The sequence below is a fragment of the Erithacus rubecula genome (assembly GCF_903797595.1).
Source record: "Erithacus rubecula genome assembly, chromosome: 4".
NCBI lineage: Eukaryota > Metazoa > Chordata > Aves > Passeriformes > Muscicapidae > Erithacus > Erithacus rubecula.
The window spans coordinates 17,980,364-17,998,601 of NC_136686.1; the positions used below are offsets into that span (position 1 = coordinate 17,980,364).

The 18,238-nt window shown below is 41.5% G+C and overlaps 1 protein-coding gene across 1 annotated transcript in view; it reads right to left on the bottom strand.

Moving 5' to 3' along the window:
* Window positions 1-939: 939 nt before the first annotated feature.
* NUAK1 (NUAK family kinase 1) overlaps window positions 940-18,238 on the bottom strand; it is a 46,014-nt gene continuing 28,715 nt past the window's right edge. The window contains exons 3-7 of the mRNA XM_079303473.1: window positions 13,773-13,924; window positions 12,408-12,473; window positions 6,481-6,600; window positions 6,053-6,185; window positions 940-4,993 (exon numbers count right to left, since the gene is read on the bottom strand). Coding sequence (XP_079159599.1) covers window positions 3,840-4,993; window positions 6,053-6,185; window positions 6,481-6,600; window positions 12,408-12,473; window positions 13,773-13,924 — 1,625 coding nt within the window. The 3' untranslated portion in view covers window positions 940-3,839. The remainder of the gene's footprint in view (window positions 4,994-6,052; window positions 6,186-6,480; window positions 6,601-12,407; window positions 12,474-13,772; window positions 13,925-18,238) is intronic.

Below are 18,238 nucleotides of genomic sequence, written 5' to 3' on the forward strand. Positions count from 1 at the left end.
TAATCTAGCAGATACAGCCATGGATTCTTCTTTTAAACAGCTCAAGAGAGAGAAAATGAATTAGAACAATTAAAGCCTTTTTCTTTTATCATAATATCCAAACCTTGAATCCTAATCCAAACTGCCTGTAATTTAAAAAAGCAGAATACACACCACAGGTATCTTGGCTGGCTGCATCAAGGGTGAAGCTTAATGGTGTCTTGCTCAGAGCCAATACGAAGACATTGCCAACCATTTCCTTTATTTTAACAAGTCCTCAGCACACACAGCACACCTGATACCCAGCTTCCCTTATGATGCCCACCTGTTTTCCAAGAAAAAAAATCTAAAGCCTTCTGGTGAGCATGGGGATTCCAAAAAAAATGAAAACTGACCACCCTTTTTCCCCTCTCACCAGCTGATTACGCTGTTCAAAGCCATCTAACCAAAATCAACACACACTCGACAGCAGTGAATGACAATCAGTCTTTTTTTTTTTTATCAAATTACTGCTCCTATCCCCTAAATTTTACCAACAAAAACACTGTCAATAAACTGTCCCTTTTCCAGATGGGGAGGAGAAAGGACCATGACCATCTGTCTCTGAGCTACAAATGAGTTGTGCTGTGTCTGCTCAGCCAGCTCTGTCTCACCTACAGCATACCTGGCCCACAAACCTCATTTATCTTCAACAGAAAACCCCCAGCCAGCTATTCTCCACCAAACTTTTCTAGAGCCGAAAGCTCTGCGTGCTTTGCAGTGCCAAATGCTTCACAGCAAGGGAGTCTCTGTGGCCACCCACATTATATTCAAATGCACAAATGAGCCAAGGAGGTTTGCATAAACAACTTGGTACAAAGTGCTGAGATGCTGCTGTATTTCTGCATGACAAGTTCATTACCATTTGGCATTGGCTCACGCTGATGTACAGCGAAAAAGAAAAAGGAGAGAGAGAGACTCTTCACAGTTACATTAATTTCATTTTATTTAATAAAAAACAGTATCAGATTAAAAATACAAACACTTCGGGTGATTATCCAGCGTTTTTCCCTGTGTGCCTCATAGAGCTCAAACCAACCAAGGATTGGGAGAAAAAAACAAAAAACCCAAAAAGTAACACCAAACAATTTTGGCCGGAGCTGTAAAATAATGTTGCACCAATTAAATTACACCAAATATATTATTATAACTTTGAAATGGCTTTCAGACCAATAAATAAAAAAAAGACAAATTCAAATAAAAAAGATGACTTTGTATTACAAAAAAAATTAAATAAGAATCACAACACTAATAGTAACAATGTGCAGTCAAGTTTTTTTTTCTTCTCTTCTAGGAATGATAACATGCCAGTAAACATGTAACATGCCAGTAACATGCCAGTAAATCCCTACATAACATTTCCAGTTTGGCAGCAAGCAGTCACTCACTCATTCACATTTGTACACAAGGAAGCAGGCCTGGGCAAAAGCCTTGGAGACAGGAGCCTTCAGAGTGCTCCTCCTTCCCTGCCACAGCCAGCTGAGCTTCCTCCCCTTCCTCCTGAAACCTCTATAAATCCACTCAAGGTTTAGTGCCAGATGTTCAGGGAAGGTGTGATGCTCCGGCCTCAACAGGACAGCACTGACTCACACCAGCTGAGGATGCAGCTCTTACACCCCAGGGCATGAAAAGCTGTGGCTGCAAGGCACATCCCCCCTTGCTTCAGAAAGGCCATGGAGACTACATAGAGTTGTTTGAAAATGCACCACAGCAAACCTGTTAATTCAACACACTGCAAAATGGGTGCTGGTTTGGGATGGGGTAAAAGAGCACATGCAGGGCTTGTGAGAGGAGATGAGACGTCTGAATATCATACAGAGAGGTACACATCTGTAGAGACACCACCTGCAGTTGCCCTTCCTGAGCAAATGACAGTGAGCCACATTTCACTTGACCACCTGAGAGTATTCTCTCAGAGATTTCATGGTATTGACACCGTTTATTTCAGAGTCAAATTTGGTCCAGTGTAAGTGAATAAGTAAAAAATAAAGTTTCTCCACAGAGGCAGATTAACTGATTTAAGAAACTCAAGCTGGTTCATCTTTATGCTAGGTAGCCCACTTAATTTTTAGGAGGAACCAGCAGACTTAAGTACCATGACACACTGAATAAGAGGAATCTGCAAGTGAAATAGCTCCCTGTCTCGGATGCCAACAATGTATGGACTCATCCCCGATTCCCAAGGAATACCCAGAGGAACTCTAATCGGTTTCTGCACCATCCCTAGGATTTGGGACACAGTGAGTCAAACTCTGCTTTCAGTTCCAGTTACAGGGCAGGAGTGAGATCAGAACTTGCCTCATGTCCCTTTGCTCTGGGTATGAGTGTGGATACAAGCTTTGCAGCTGTGGATCATTTGACACCATCAGCTGAAACCTGGGATTTAATCACACCAGTGCACCTCCAAGAAAGCCCCGGGCTACGTGCTCATAGACATGAGACTGAAATGGGCCTGAAGATTCCAGTTTGCCCAGGCCTGTCAAACACACAGTGCCTTTCTGACATAGGCTTACATTCAGGTAATCCAGTAGACCCATGTGGTACCTTTATGGGAGTTGAAGCCTTCGGTCTGGATAGCTGGCTATGTCTGAGAACACAAACACATATCCTTTTTTCTTTTTTCAAACTGGTATCATTTCATACTCAGTACCAGCTACACTAGATAGAAGCAGGCCCACAACTTTATGCTAACTTATTAAATCTACCATTATCATTTCATCCCTCAATTCTTTCTGCTCCATTACCACCAAACTAGAAACATTTTCACCTGCAGAAAGGCATCTTCCCACTAACTTTCTGACCTCTATCCATTTCCTACATTCTACAACCTTTTCCTTACCTAACATTCTGGTTGCAAACTACTGTCACCCCCAAATACTACAAGCTAGCAGCAAGGTGGCACTATTTGCTGACAGTGACTGAACTCCAGATTGGAGGGTCAGTTAACCCTTGAGACCCTTTGTCAGATCTGTCTTTGGGCATTCATCTGGCTGGCCATTTTGAAAGAGTAACAGATTGAACATATGGTTGAAATGCCTTAAAAAGTCATTTAGCTGCTGATAACATCCATTCCTTCCAGTTGCCACTATAATTTCTGTGGCTCCATTTTTGCTGGTAGTTGGAAACAATTTTAGAACTTTCTATTCACTGAAGAGCAATGGCTCTGGACACTGTGGGAGGTCCAGGTATGAATGCCTGCTCCATTGCTTGTCCACAAACACCTCATGAGGTTTTTCTGGGGCAAGTCTTTCAAATCTTAGAACATGTTCAGAACCTCTCAGGTCACTCTGGTGGAAGGGATCATACTGACCATCTAGCCTGCTGTCCTGCATAATGCAAGACAAAGATTCCCCCTGTGCTATCACTGTACTCAGACAAATAACTTCAGAGGAAGATAAAGCCTCTTGTTCTAAAAGGCATCCAAATCTGACTTGAAGAATTCAGCTCTTCTCTTAATAAAGCTTATCTAATATTAATTACAAACCTCTCAAAACGTGCCACTCACTTCCAGTTTTAATTCTGTCTAGCTTTGACTTCGAGCCATCAAGTTTTGACGCTTTTGTCTGCTAGCTCCTGATGTGCTTTCATCACAGATAAAAAGACCAAAGGTTTTTCTCTGGTCATGTAGGTAATATTTTGAGGACAAAATTAGAGAAGTGTGAGATGGCTTTGGGGCAACTTTACTCAGAGTTCAGCTAAGTAGGTACAGTCAGCTACTCTGAATCAAAACCTACCATTGTCAGCAAATCAGTGACCTGGCTTACTCCATCATAAAGGTACACAGAATAACTCCCTTCCCTCCCCTTTCCATCTTCCCTCTGCTAGTTGAGCTTGTTACAGATCTCTAGGGCTTTCTTGTAGACCTGAGTCACATCATCCATGTCTGTAAGAAGAGAAAAACTGCTGTCCCCCAGACGGTTGCGGTAACGCTTTAGATACTGTGGCCGTGGGCGGTTCTGAAGTCCTTCGAAGTCTTGGATCTGGAGGAAATTTTCAGCAGAGACACAGCTTCGAATTCTCTGCCTGTTTGGCCTGTTCTCTTGCAAATCCAGCAAATCAAATGAGTCACTGGATAAAATACTGTCATCACTAATTACACTGGAAGGGCGACTGTAGCTTCGAGGTAATGCGTCCCCAGGCAAGACCATTTCTTCCATGGCCTCCAGCGTTGGTGTGTCAGGGCTAATCAAAGCAGGTTCAGTGCTGTTGGTAGAATACTTGCTGTTATGTTTCAAGATGCCCTTACGCCTGCAGGAATGGATGTAAGACCCATTTCTGGATGGCTCTGTGACCCCTGGAGAAGTGTCACTGTTTACTGTCTCATCATTATTGTCCAAGAGTTCAGAAGATTCGCTTCTTTCTGGAGAGGAGTAATAGCCAGACTCCCTCTGCTGAGTCTTCTTCAAGATTCCTTTTTTTGGCATTAGTGAAGACTGCTTAGTGCCATATTTACCAGCTACCTCTCCCTCTACAATACTTTTAATGGCCACGCCAGTCCTACACAACTCTTGCTCCAGCTTAAAAGCAGAGGGTAGCACTGGGCTGACAACTCCTTCAATGAAACCTGCACTGTGAGAGCGATGTTCGCTGTTGCTCCTTTTCTTCAGGATGCCTTTGGGTCTCTTGGAGGTTGGTTTGGTTGCATTTTCAGCTCCTCCTTCCTGGATGGACTGTGCAATGTCATTTTCCTTTTTTGATTTTTTCAGAGACCTTTGTCTCTCTAGTGTGACTTCAGGACCTTTGGGCTTGGAAAGGCACTTGATTTTGGTATCAGTCTCTGGTTGGAGTCCAGTGGAACGGTGATGCCAATCAATGAACCGTGCCAGCAGTGGGGACTCAGAGTCCCTCATGGCATCACAGTCACAGACACTGCTCTTGTAGCCCCAGTTAACCCACCAGTGGTTGGCAATGTCTTCAATGGTTGCTCGGCGTTCAGGGTTCACCATCAGCATCCATCTGATAAGACCACGAGCATCTAGGGATGAAGAATGGCATTTAACATCTTTAGAACATGAGCATTCTTAGGTATGTCAGTTTAAATTGAAAGTGTGAAGACAATCAAATGAGCAAAAATAATGCTCCATACTACAGAGAAAGGGAACAAGGCTTTGACCACCAGTCAATGATGGAAAATGCCTCTGAGCACTACTTTTTATCAGAAGAATATGATTCACTCTGGAAAATGTACACTATCCAATAAATTAATGTTTGTACTGTACTACACAGTGAATAGTTCCATACTACTGAAGGAAGTCACCAACCTATTGACTCTAATGACAAAACTTAGAGGAAAATAAAACGGAATTGGGATATTTTAAATGATTTACACATTATTGCTTCTGTATTTACTTTTTCCATGAACAATGTAGTAGTCTTCTGTGTATTGTAAAGGTTTATTTTCATACAGAGAGTGAGAAGACAGAAAACTGAAAGGAATGGCAAACAACCGATACAAGATAAATATTAATTTAAATATTATATTTGCATAGATGTTTAAGGCTGGAAAGAGTCATTATCATCAATGAGCCAGACTTAGTTGCCACTTTTCTGTCAGGTCACTGCTTAACGTACTATCCTAGAAGCCAGTGTGAACACAGTAGCATTAACTCAGGTTTTGGCCTGTCTTCTTTAATAAGAGACTGTGTTGCTCTGGCCACTCACCTTCTCTCTGCTTGTGACAGCCCACAGAGTAGTGAGAGGACTGATCTGTACCAGTATGTTGTAGCAGTTTACAGCTCATCTGAACTATCCAGCTTGCAATAGCTATCAGACCTTCCACTGCCACAAATCTACTCAAAAGAACCCATTACAGCTCCCCAAAGCAACAACATCTATCTGCTACAAAACTTTAATTTTGAAAGGGCTTTTGCAAAGTGCTGTACCCAGATGGGAATTTATAGCAGATGAACTCAGTAGGAAATGAGATTTTTTTTGGTGTACATCATTCTAATGTGACACTGTACCATGTTGAAAGGAGCCAAACAAAATGTTCCATTCTGAATTGCTGTCAGCTCAGTACTGTCCTTTTTTATACCTGAAGTCTGTGTTGGCTCACGATATTCTCCACTGCTGATCTGCCTGATGAGATTTTTGTGATCAAAGCCATCAAAGGGCATCGTTCCATAAACCAGAGTGTAAAGCAATACACCAAGGGCCCAGCTGTCAACCTGAAATACAGACACAACACATGTGAAGCCCAGGAAAGTTAATCCCTGCCCTTCTGCATGCCCTTAGCACCACAAGAGCAGCATCATGTCCAGCTGCACCTACTGCTGGTCAAAGTTGTATCTAACATCTCACTAACCACCCACAGGCAATGTAAACAAAAGTGAAGCAGCTTCAAATATGGCACAGACCCAAGTGACCTCATGAGTACAGTAACGTGTGCATTAAGATTACCCCTCAAGAACATTATCTTCAAATACATCCCCATACCACCACAGAAAAACTGACCCTTCTTACCTCTGGGCCTCTGTAAGGCCGTCCATTAACTATTTCAGGGGAAGCATACAGTGGGCTCCCACAAAAGGTCTGGAGAAACTTGTCTTTATGATAAAGGTTGGAGAGTCCAAAATCAGCAATCTGCAAATAGATTTGCACAAGGCATTTGTAATATTAATGATTTCATCAAGTAACAAAAAAGCTTTTATCAGGAAAGACTTAGCTATATTTGTCTCTGCCATAGGGCAAGGAACTCGATGTGGATTTTACTTTTCTCTCTAAAAGTCCCTCAGAAAAGAAGGGCTCCCAGGTTTAGTCCTCCTGATTGGGAATAAGGATGCTTTGGGTACACTCACAGACAGGCCACCAACAGCACAACCACCAGCTGGTAATTTTATCCCAGATGAACTGCATATGCTTGCAAAGACAATCTCATACTGGGAACCTGCTGTCCACTGACTGCTCTTCATCTTGTATAGTCATTAATACCAGAGGGAAGCAAGCAGAAAGTACCACCCTTCTTATCACACACATGCAAGCCAAAAGCCACCACCTTTAAATTCAACAGGAGGAGGGAGGCAGGAGTGTTGCAGGAAGCTAAGCATTGCTGAAGAACGTGGTTTTTGAAATCATCTGGAATGAGGGTGAAAGTGAGGTAGTCAATCACCCCTCCAGATTCAGGGACACAGGGCTAAGGAATCTGAGCTGTTAAGGCCATGAGATGTCTATCACAAGATAATAAACACAAGTCTGGTTCCTAACTGGAAACAATGGGCCCAAATCCGGCTTTCCCAACACAAACAAAACTTCCCTTGGGACTGTTGGGAATTTTGCCCATGTAGGAATTGCAGGATCAGGTCCAAATATTTTGTTTACTTCAATTCTCTGTTCTTGTTCTTACAAAACAAAGGCTGAGGACAGCAACACTAAATACTCCCACAAACTGCATTTTCTTTTTTTCTCTAGCACAAGGCAACACATCTCATTTTCCTCTTGTTTAAAACCCAAATGTTTCTGCTTCCCAGAGATACTTGTATTACTGCCCACATAAAAGACATAAAGGGATATAAAAGGTATTGTAGATATAAAAGACAGGAGTTTTCTCTGGGTTTTCTTCACCTCATCTATGTCTTTTCTACCAGAAAGAAATTAAATGCCAGGAATTTTCACAAGAGAAAATTCTAGAAAACACAAAGTGAGCTGGAAAGAAAAGGATTTGCCTGCACCATCATTCACTCTTGGCTTTCTAAAATGTGTATTATCAATGTCTCTAATACCTGTTGAATTACAATGTTCAGTGAACTCTTGGAAGAGGCAAAGTCTTTGTCTCTATTACCTCAACTATACAGCTACATTGAAAAATGACACAGTTGAGACCACAACAGGAACATATATATCCTTTCTAAACAGACATAGATATATAGTTGTTAGATACTTTCACATTAGAAATACAAACATTTTAAATATATCCTTTTTACACAATTTTTAAAGTCACAAGTCAGATATGAGATTTTATGCTTCACTCTTCCCTATTTTGGTGTTCTGCTTGTGCAGGTGTTTCACTGGTAATCTGTATTCATCCTACTCAAAGAACAGCTGATTTCTGTTCATTAATTTTAATTCATCTCACCATGTTCATTCATAGATTGAAGTCACTCAGTCCCTCAGACAGCATATTATCAACCCACAGCAGAAAATTCAACCGTTAAATAAACGTGGTTTGTAAAATCTTCATTGTATGGTTGGAATGTCATTGAAAACAGCTGGTGTAGAATTGCAGTCTGCAAACATATTCTCATGGCTCAGATTGCACTTAATTGCCTTAAATTCCACTTTCTTATCAAGTCACCCTGCCTGGCTTGCAGGAAGTTGGTTTTAAGCCTTCTGAAGTGTGCCCTGTCAGTCAGGGGAAGAATGGGATCATTTCAGTGTTAAAAATTCATGCTGGTCATTAATTTTTATTTTAGTTCAGGATGCAGCTAAGACAAGGACAAACACTGCAGTGTGATTCCTTATGAAAATACATTCCCTTAACACCATGGAATGTACAAAATGCATTTGGATGTGCATAAATATATATATATATAGGAATACACATACCATTGTTCACTCTAAGAAACTTTCAGACTTGGGCATTCATGTTTTCATTTTGACCATTCAGGAAAAGAGTATTTATGTTACAGTCCACTCCCATGCTCACAGACTGATGTTTATCAGATTTTTCCATTAAAGCTGTCATGCCCCCCAAAACAAGATTAATAGAAGCCAACATTACTTCATGTTCTTGGCACTTAAATGGAACTAAGGCATCAAGTCAAAAGAACTTCCTAAATTGGGAGGAGCAGAAAAGTGGACTTTTATTCCCCTTGCTTCAGGAGTGTATGTTTCATATTTACTGTTAGCTTTGATAAACCAGATGTAAATTATTGTTTAAGTGTGGAATATAAATTCCATAAAGTTCACACTCATGGAAATTGTCTGTTTTATCCCACTTAAGAATCTGTCTCCCTGTACTACAGATAAAGAAATAATTAGGTCTCTTAAAGCGAATGAAATGTATGTGCAGTTGGTGAGACTTCCAGCAAAGTAAATCCCAATTCCATACACTTAAATGTATATATACTGTATATATGAAACCTTGGTGGGTTTTTTAGTGGTTAGTCTGATTGGTGTCCCCTTACCAGCCCAGGAGAATGTGCAGTTAGCAGGATTCTGTTACTGTTATACTTGCATTGTTCTACTCTTCTATCACTTTGGGGTTGATCATACTGCTTACATTAACCTCTGCTAGACATCTCTTTTAGCTGTAATTCCCAGCCCAGGAACCATTCTCATCCCTACAGTGAACATGGATGTTCAGTCTCACAAGTGTTTAATGCTCATTTGAATTCATTTATGTCTGCTGCATTCAGTGGTTTTCAGTAAAAGTCTGCAGGAAATAGTACTGCATACAACAAGTCCATGAAAAACCTAATAATACACCACAGATTGGATCACCTTTCCCTCTCATTGCATTCCACCTCTGGCCTGAGGATATGCAGGACTCTCCATAATGTGTAATTTTTTTGTTGCTTCCAGACACTGGTGTTCCCTTATTGCCGTATTCTAACACATGACTCTGCTTCCAGAAATTTAAACTCACCATCACAACTCTTTAAAACAAACAAAAAAAATAAATGCCTTCTTATGTCTCCATATGTCTCCATATCCTTTATGACCTTCATTTAATTATCATAAGCTTAAGAATGGTTTCCAAGTTAGTGTAGTAACAAGTAAAAAGGCCTAGGGCTCTTTTAGGTTGGATAATAATTTGTAATGGATTACTTGTCCTCTTTATTTCCTGGTTTAAAAGTATTGTTTAAGCTGCTATGCAGGGATCCATTTTTACAACATCTTATTTTTTCTTCACATTACTATGACATGTTTTTGTAAATCATAATGCAGAGATCACTGGCTTCATCAGAAACACGTATTTAATTGCACACTGCACCCAAGAACAGACATTCCTTTAATTTTCTCGTTGTTAAAATCAAACTGCTAATTTTGTGTTTGTAATCCACTGAATGAAATATAAATACTAGGAAAGTACTGATAAGACTATAAATCCATTTCTAGAAAATGCCTTCCCCTGAGTATTTGAAGCCTTCAGTCAATACCAAGCCCCAAACCGCATTTTTTTCTGCCTGAACAAACCACATGTAAACACTCTCAGAATATGGACCTGATAAATTTACTCCTAATAAATAATTTACTGTTCCATATGTGTTTCCTTGCCAGCAGTTACTGTTTAGTGACACAAAGAAAAATAAAGTAGGGGAAGTAAAATTCTGTGCAAGCAACACAGAAACCACAGCAACATATTCAATGCTTCAGCATCAGGAAAATAGTGGCTGCGTGCTTAACATCAAGTATTCAAAGCTGACCTTAGTCACAAGGTTTAAAAAAAGAGAGCACAGAGAAAAAGGAAAACCATACCAAAAGTCACCTCTTGAAGCAATCCAAATCCAAACATTATTGAGTGTAAGATATATGAAATATCAGTATCGTCCAGAGTTCAGTCTGGCTTTCGGTTTCATGAGATCCTCTACAGAACTAGTGACTAGGGGACAGCAAAGAAGCCACTTGCCCATGCCAAGGCAGCCTTGCCTGCTCAGAGGCCATAACACTGAAGAGATGTAGCTGAGGAAAGGCTGGAAATATGTAAAATACCTACAGCAGTTTAAACACAATGCAAGTCAGGAAGTAAAAAGAACAGAAAAAGACATCCAAATGACTGGAAGGAATCTGAGCAGGTAGAGCTACCTGAATTTCTTCCACAGCAGTGCCACTCACTATAGCAGCTGAAATGCATTGTGGTTCTGAAGCCCCTGGGTCAGTTCCAAGTGTGGACCGAACACAGCTACCTGTCCCTGCCCCATCCTTCTGATCCACTCACAGGAGAACAACCCCCATAAAGGAGAGAGGAGCAGGAGCGGAGCTGTCTGACAAAGCTCAGCTCCCCAGAGGCTGGGGAAGTGATTGGTTTTGCATATGAGGACCACAGTGCAGAGATCCAGCCCTCCACAGCTAGCAAATTCCACAAATTCCTCTTTTCTCTCAAGAATTCTCTGATTAGCTGGGAAGATAGTTTGGCGTGTAATGTGGAAAGAAAGGTCATCCTGCCTGCGGAAGCCCGATTCGTATACAATGTCCTAGAAAGGCTAGTTTTTGTTTTCAGCACTGCTGAGAACAGCTCTGGCTGCTGCAGACAGTGTCCCTGTAGGAACAGGAGAGGGGAGGTCTGTTCCAATGCTGGATGCTAACAGCAAAACATCCAAATATTGCATTGCATGGGCCTTCCATAAAGGACTATATTTGGAAACCACATATTTATGTGCCTTTAATCCACTAGTTGATTCAAGTTAGCTTCTGTCATCAGCGTTACACAGATGGCAGCTACCACATTACTTTCCATTTCCATTGCACATCAGCTCGAAATGAAGACAATCTCTCCAGTGTGAAGCACAGAAGGCAGTGCCTGCAGCCCTGGGGCTTTCAGGGGAGACAAAAGGAAGGCACAGGGTATTTAGGTATTGGGCTATGCAAGTAGCTCCTTGATTACTTTTTTAATTAAAGAAGGATGCTCAAGTGTCAGCAGAAATTCTTTGGTGTTCCTCCCTCTGCTTGCTTGCCCATGGATGAGCACATCCAGCCAACCTTAGCACATGCAGCTACCCAAGGAGGAACAAAGTTGAAAGTGAAACAGGTTCAGCCACCTGTAAATTACACTTATAGAGGAATATAGATAGGATATATATAGGAAATTACTCTGGAAATTAAATCTCTGCATTATTTAACTTTGTACTACAGCTATAAACAATAGAAGGAGAGGACAGGAAAAAAGGTCATTCCCATGCTTTCACTGGGGAGAAATGGTATGGAAATGACATCACTGACATCACTATCCAAAGTATACGTTTGTGTCTGAAGTTCCAAGGCCATTTCCTAATGAAGCACATGTGCTTTACTAGGTTTATTTTGAAACTCTATTTGCTTATTTTCCAGCCATGATCAAAAGAACATTCAGACTGTTCTGTAGGAGCCACTTGAACCCTGTAGACCAGAACAGCTTTCTCCTAGCCCCAGAAGCAGCCAGCAGTACTATTTGTACAATAAGCCCAATTGCACAAAATGCTCTGCTGTTTTCTACCAGTGGGTAGGTACTGCATTGGGAATCGTGGCTTTTGTGTGGCAGGACAGGGCCTTCTCCTCCAAAGTATGCAAAGCTTCATTTACTGTTATTACTGGGAATCAGTGGTGTCTTCCCCCAGCCTCCAAACCTCTGAGCCTCTTGCCAGATGCTGTTGCTTAGTAGCTGTTACCATAACAATGGCTCTTATAATACCTTTGGGTAAAAATGTTATAAAACATGCAAATCCATTCTGAGAAGCTGAGCAAAAGAATCCTACCTTAATATTAAAATTGTCATCAAGAAGAATGTTTTCCAATTTTAGGTCCCTGTGAACAACACCATTCTGAAACAAGGAAAAAGAAAACGGAGAAGAGCATGAGAAAATTTTGGGAAAACTAAAGGTGAACTGGCAGGGTGGTCTTTGCATCTACATTTCAGGGCTGATTTCACTGTCATAACACTCATGGCCCAGTGACTAGTGGCAGGCGCTGTATTAGTCACTTGGTGTGTGGTTAAGGGAAGAATGACTGGAATCTGTCCTCCCACAAAGACTCTAAAACAGCAGGGGGGTGGGGTGAGGAGGGCTGGGGGGTGTCTTTTTAGAACTTAATTTCATCCTGGATCCTGCCCCCACTGTGTGAAAGCAGGATATTCTTCCCAGGCACCAGAAACCAGTATCTGTCAATGACGTTAGCCCCTACAAAAGCTCTCATTCCTCCAATGAGCAGCCACATGGATCAGGGGAGTTATAATCCCCAAGGATTGTACATGTTAGGGACGGAAGCAAACAGACTTCGTCTAGGTCAGAGCCTTCTTTACAGAAACTTGGGAAAATTAACTGCATCAGGAATGGCACTGCTGCTTTTCAGCACTACACAGCGAGGACTTTGAGAAACCACCATTTTATCAGAATTCATACAGTGACTTAAGTATTTCAAGAATTCAAATAAAAATTGTGTTAGCTGCTCTTTACCTTTAGCTTCACACAAGTTTTGGCTCTATGCAGTTTTTTCATAAACAGAAATACAAGGTCCATGATGACAGCTAGTCAGCTACCTTGGGTTTAATTGCTTGACTTGTCATTCCAAGTGGGTACCATGATGGATAAGGTCATTAGCAAATGGTATCTTTCCCACTCCATCTGGCAAAGTTACTTTTACCCATCCAGAATGAGAATGTACTAAAGCTCATGCACAAACCTCATAGCTTTCTCTTGGCTTTTGCTTTCATGTATTATATCTCCTATTCTAAAGTTGTTTACTAGCATATTCAAATCACAAACTAACATTTCTTTGAATGCATTAATATTAATGCTGTAGAGGTTCTATGGAATGCCTTCCCTAGTTGATAGTGTAATTTTTGAGTTTTTTTAATGTCAGCAGAATTATTTTAAAAGCAAAAATGCAAGGTAGGTCTGAAGTAAGGGTGTGTCTGGTATCTGCCATTACATAGGTAAACATCATTAGTCCTTAAAAAAAGGCACTAGTTCTGTCTAACGCTTTTAATGCAGATCTCCTGTAGTAATGATAAAATCATATGCTCTGATACTTAATAATGAATGCTGTTGCCTCAGATATGCTTTGAAATATATGCCAGTCTCAGCCTTGAAACAGCATTTTTTACTATGAAGTCCTTTGCTCACCTTGTGGCAGTAATGCACAGCAGAGACTATTTGTCGGAAGAAGTGTCTTGTCTCTCTCTCACTTAATCGCCGCCTCTCACTGATGTAATCATACAACTCTCCTTTACTTGCATACTCCATGATGATCACAATCTTATCTTTATTTTCAAACACTGCACAGAAGAAAAGAAAAAAACACCACAGTTGATTCAATAATTTGAAAATTGATGCTTCAAAGAGTAAAGAAGACTCTGGATGCCTGATCACATCCTAGACCACCATTATGGGCTGGAAAGATGTAACAACAGTCCCACTGCAAAAAGCAAGTTCCAGAGCTATTTTTTACCAGAGGAAGATTACAACATCTCAGACACAGGAGAAGGAAGTTGAGTTTATAATCTCTTTCACATGAACCTCTTTGCCTCAAATATATGTGGTCACAAGGTGGCAAAGTCAACTTTCCCTACTGAGGAGAGGTGGACACATGAATACCAGCTCCTGCTCCAGCACAGAATTTCTTGTGCAAGTAGCCCGCTTGAGGCCAGAGGACAGAAGCAAACAGGAGCCCTCATATCATTTGGAAAGGTTCATATAAGGCATAATTAATTTTTGTCTTCAATGACTGATACAGGACTGTCATCTGGCTTAGAATGACTGTTGGTTGGCTTTCACCTACCACCAAAATCCAACAAGTGAACTGATAGATGTGTCCTCCTCTGTCCCAACTCTGTCTGACAGCATGGCTCAGCTTGCTGTGGCAGCAGCGCCTCCAGAGCTGTACAGCTCTTGTTGGTGTGGCTCTGCACCCCCTCTCATGCAACCAGCTCTTCCTCAAGCTTCCTTATCTCCAGCCCTACCCACTTCCCACCGCATGTCACAGACTGCATGCTGCAATCATCTGTCGCAGTGCACAATGCTGGCGTAAGCAGAGCAAGGAAAATCCATCTCACACACGTCACAGCCTGACTCTTCTTTGGGGCTGAGAGTATGTCAGCCGTGTCACATGCTGTCAAGGACTTCACTGTAAGTGGCAGATAACTAATATTTAATCTAGTAAAGCAGGCTTTTAATAGTCTGGAATTGCTGTAATGTCCTGGCTGCTAAATAGTTCTCTTTTGTCTCCAAAAACCAATTGCAACCCATTGGAAGCTTCCTGCACTTGCCATAAGTAATCACTGTTATATGAAAACATGGAGATTTTCTTTTTATCTGTGGCAGCACTGGTCACACCGGCAGTAAGGCATATACAAATTAATGAGGTTAAAGGGTTTATTACAAACAGATGCTAGTTTTGACCAGCCTTATTATAATGATGCCTTCCTATATCTCTTCATCAAAGTTCAGCCAGTAGTCTTTGGTGATTTAAAAAAAGAACAGAATTAAGCTTCAGCTTTTGCAGTGAAATGCAAAGCTGCCTCTCTCAACACACAGATATTTGCTTCTCTTGGGCTTTGTCTCATGTCCTCTCACACCTTGTCACTCAAATCTACAAGCCAAAGCCTCTGCAGCTCACTCTAACACCCCTGAACCCATGCCAAACAGCTCTGATAAAAGGGAGAGCAAACAGCCAGATAAAATTGGCTGCTTACTTGTCTGCTGGCCTCACTGTACCCCGAAGCAGAGGCCTCTGCCAGGGATTACATCCTATGTGCATCCTCATTAGCAATAAACTTCGGAAACTGGAAAAGCCGTCTCTGGATGGATTATACATACAGTATCCTCTCCAAGAATGACAGACTGATACTGTCTGGGAAAAACTGAACATGCCTCGTGTCATACAGGGAAGTGCTGTGATGTGTTACCAATAATACAGCAATGTGCACATTTGCTTCTCTAAGCTCAGAAAGGCTTGTTAGGTACAGGCTTGCTTAAGAAGGCAAAAAGAAATCGTTTTAGTAAGCTGAGACAAATCGCTGAAAATGCTCTCATATAAGAGATCTGATTTAAAACAAACACATAAGCCACACAATAACAACACCAACAAAATTCCCCCAAAACCCCAGCTGATTCCATGAGATAGGCATTGCTGTATCATGCACATATAGGTGAAGTTGCCACATGGCACAAAATATCTCAATGCACTCTCATGGGAATGCACATCCCAAGCAGTTCCAACTGAGGACCACCCTCAGCTAAGACACAGATCTGCCCTTGGCTCTTCTTGCCCCACTCCCCCAAAAGCTGATTCCCCACCAGGTGTTCAATATGGCAATAACAGCAATAACAGCCTTGCCACATTTCTTCCAGGCTGTGTTTTTATGAAAGTTTTGCCTTCATTCCTCAGTCCTAAGACTTTTCTCAAATCATCCTTGATGTTCTGAAGTTTTAAATTCTAAAATCTAATTTTTTTGGACTCAAATTTGCCATATTAATACAAGTCCCTCTCCAGATGTATTTTCCAACATTTCTACAGAAATGAGGTGGAAAGCATTTGGTTTGGAGGAATGTGTGGATTCAAAAGCACTTTCCATTTCAAATTTTCTCTTATACCCTCTAGGAAACTGAGATAATATCATCAAGCTGAATTTAGGAAAACGAAAATCCCTGTTCCAAATTTCAAATTTTTGTCACAAAGCCACACTAGAATCAATGAGAACAGAATTGTTCCAGAAACTCATATCTGGCTTTCAGTTTACTGGCACATTCTTCTTCATAAGGGATAACTTTGAGAAGGAAAGTATCCCTGAACTTAGGCAACATTACAGAGACCTCCTCACCATCACCATAGCTGAGCAATTACAGAATTAAACAGCAATTTGTTCCCAGGAGCAGAGGTTAATAGGGAAGTATTTTTTCACAACTGCGTCATTTTTCATCAGAGCACCTCCACCATATCAGCTGAAACTCATGAGTGGGCACACAGCTACTTCCTGTAGAGTGGCAACTGAATAGCAGACAAAAAAATCTAAACTGAGAGCTGAGGCTGAAGGAAGAAGTGGTTGAAAGGCAGAGGAATTTATGTGTATACACATACACAGCCTTAAAAAGGAATTCAGTGGTCAAGACTATCAGGCAAATGACAAGGTGGTATTCTGGCAAGTCTCACACCATCAGCCAAGTACACCATGAATTTTCACAGTAGTATTTAGGATGTCAGGCAGGTTTCACACAGGCACTTCTGAATTTCCCTTCTGAGCACAGCATGTAGTTTTATAAACATATGCTCAAGAAAGCTTTGTGGGCAGTGGCTGGCGGAAGAGAGGAGGGCATTAATTAAAGGTTGGATTGACTTTCTGCAAAGAATAATGAGGTAATAAATACACTGCCCTGTTAGCACCTGGGCTGTAACCTGTGAGCTGATGATGGACGGGTTGCCACCATATAGCTTCTGGAACTGCTTGGTTCACTCTTTGTTTTTGCTGCAGATGATTTATTACCTGCCATCCTACTGCATATTCATTCTGAAAGTCACCCCCGACTAGAACTGTGCCTGAACCCTGGCTGCACCTACTGCCAACAGAGAAGCATGGCTTTGGCAGGATGCTGAACCCCAGGAACCTCCCAAATCTTGCTACTTCTGTCGTACAAGCCTGCTCCTCAGCCCTGAGCAAGATCAAGGGAAGGAGGCCATGTACAAGCAAGGTGGGACTGCTTCAGAATTTTTCAATACTCTGCAAATGGGTAGCCAATTTAGATAAGTGGAGACCTGCCAGTACCAATACCAACAGGCATGGATAGCAAAGGAGATGGCCTGCCACAATTAAGAATGAAGATAGGGGGGTTGCTTACAAAGCACGAGCTTCACATATAAGAGGGGACAGCAGCAGGAGAAATGCTTACTACTGGCTGTGCATCATTTATTTCTGAGCCACTGTGTTTATTTTCACCACTCTGCAAGCTGAGTTACTCTGAGAGCTGCAACAAGACCTTGATGTGGCAGGAGGGCTGCTGCACTGCCTCAGCCACAGTGGTCAAGTGCTGCTGCAGAGTGTTAGTGTTATGTGGCCACAGGGAAGGAAGCAGGGGCAGGAACAGCATGAACCTCAAGGTGTGAGGAACAACACTTCGTGTGATTGTATCCTCAGGAGATTGTATCCTCACGAAATGAGCAAAGGACTAGGACACTGGCCACAGCAACTTGGAGGAACAGCATTTTCCAGGGCACTACAAGCTTGATTGGGCTTGGTCTGGTCACCCCAAAAGCCCTGGAAACCCAAGCAGCAAAGGGTGCTTAAGATACAGTGGTCAAAGATTTCTTACTTTTCTTTAGACCCCACCCTTAACTCTAATGTGTTTGTTTCTTTTTTAAATGTGACAGAGAAAAAGTCTGTACCTCATAATTGAAACCAAATCTGCTGACTTCAAAGTTCCTTGAAGGACATAAATGTGAAATTGGGAAAGAATTTCACTTCTCGCTATCAAAGAAATATCTGAGACAAAGTACATTTTGTAACATGAACAACCTGTCCCTCTCTTGCAGGTTGTTCTACTATAGTAATAGTTCTTGCATATAATCTCTCCACTTATTTATATTTAGAGGCTGTGAA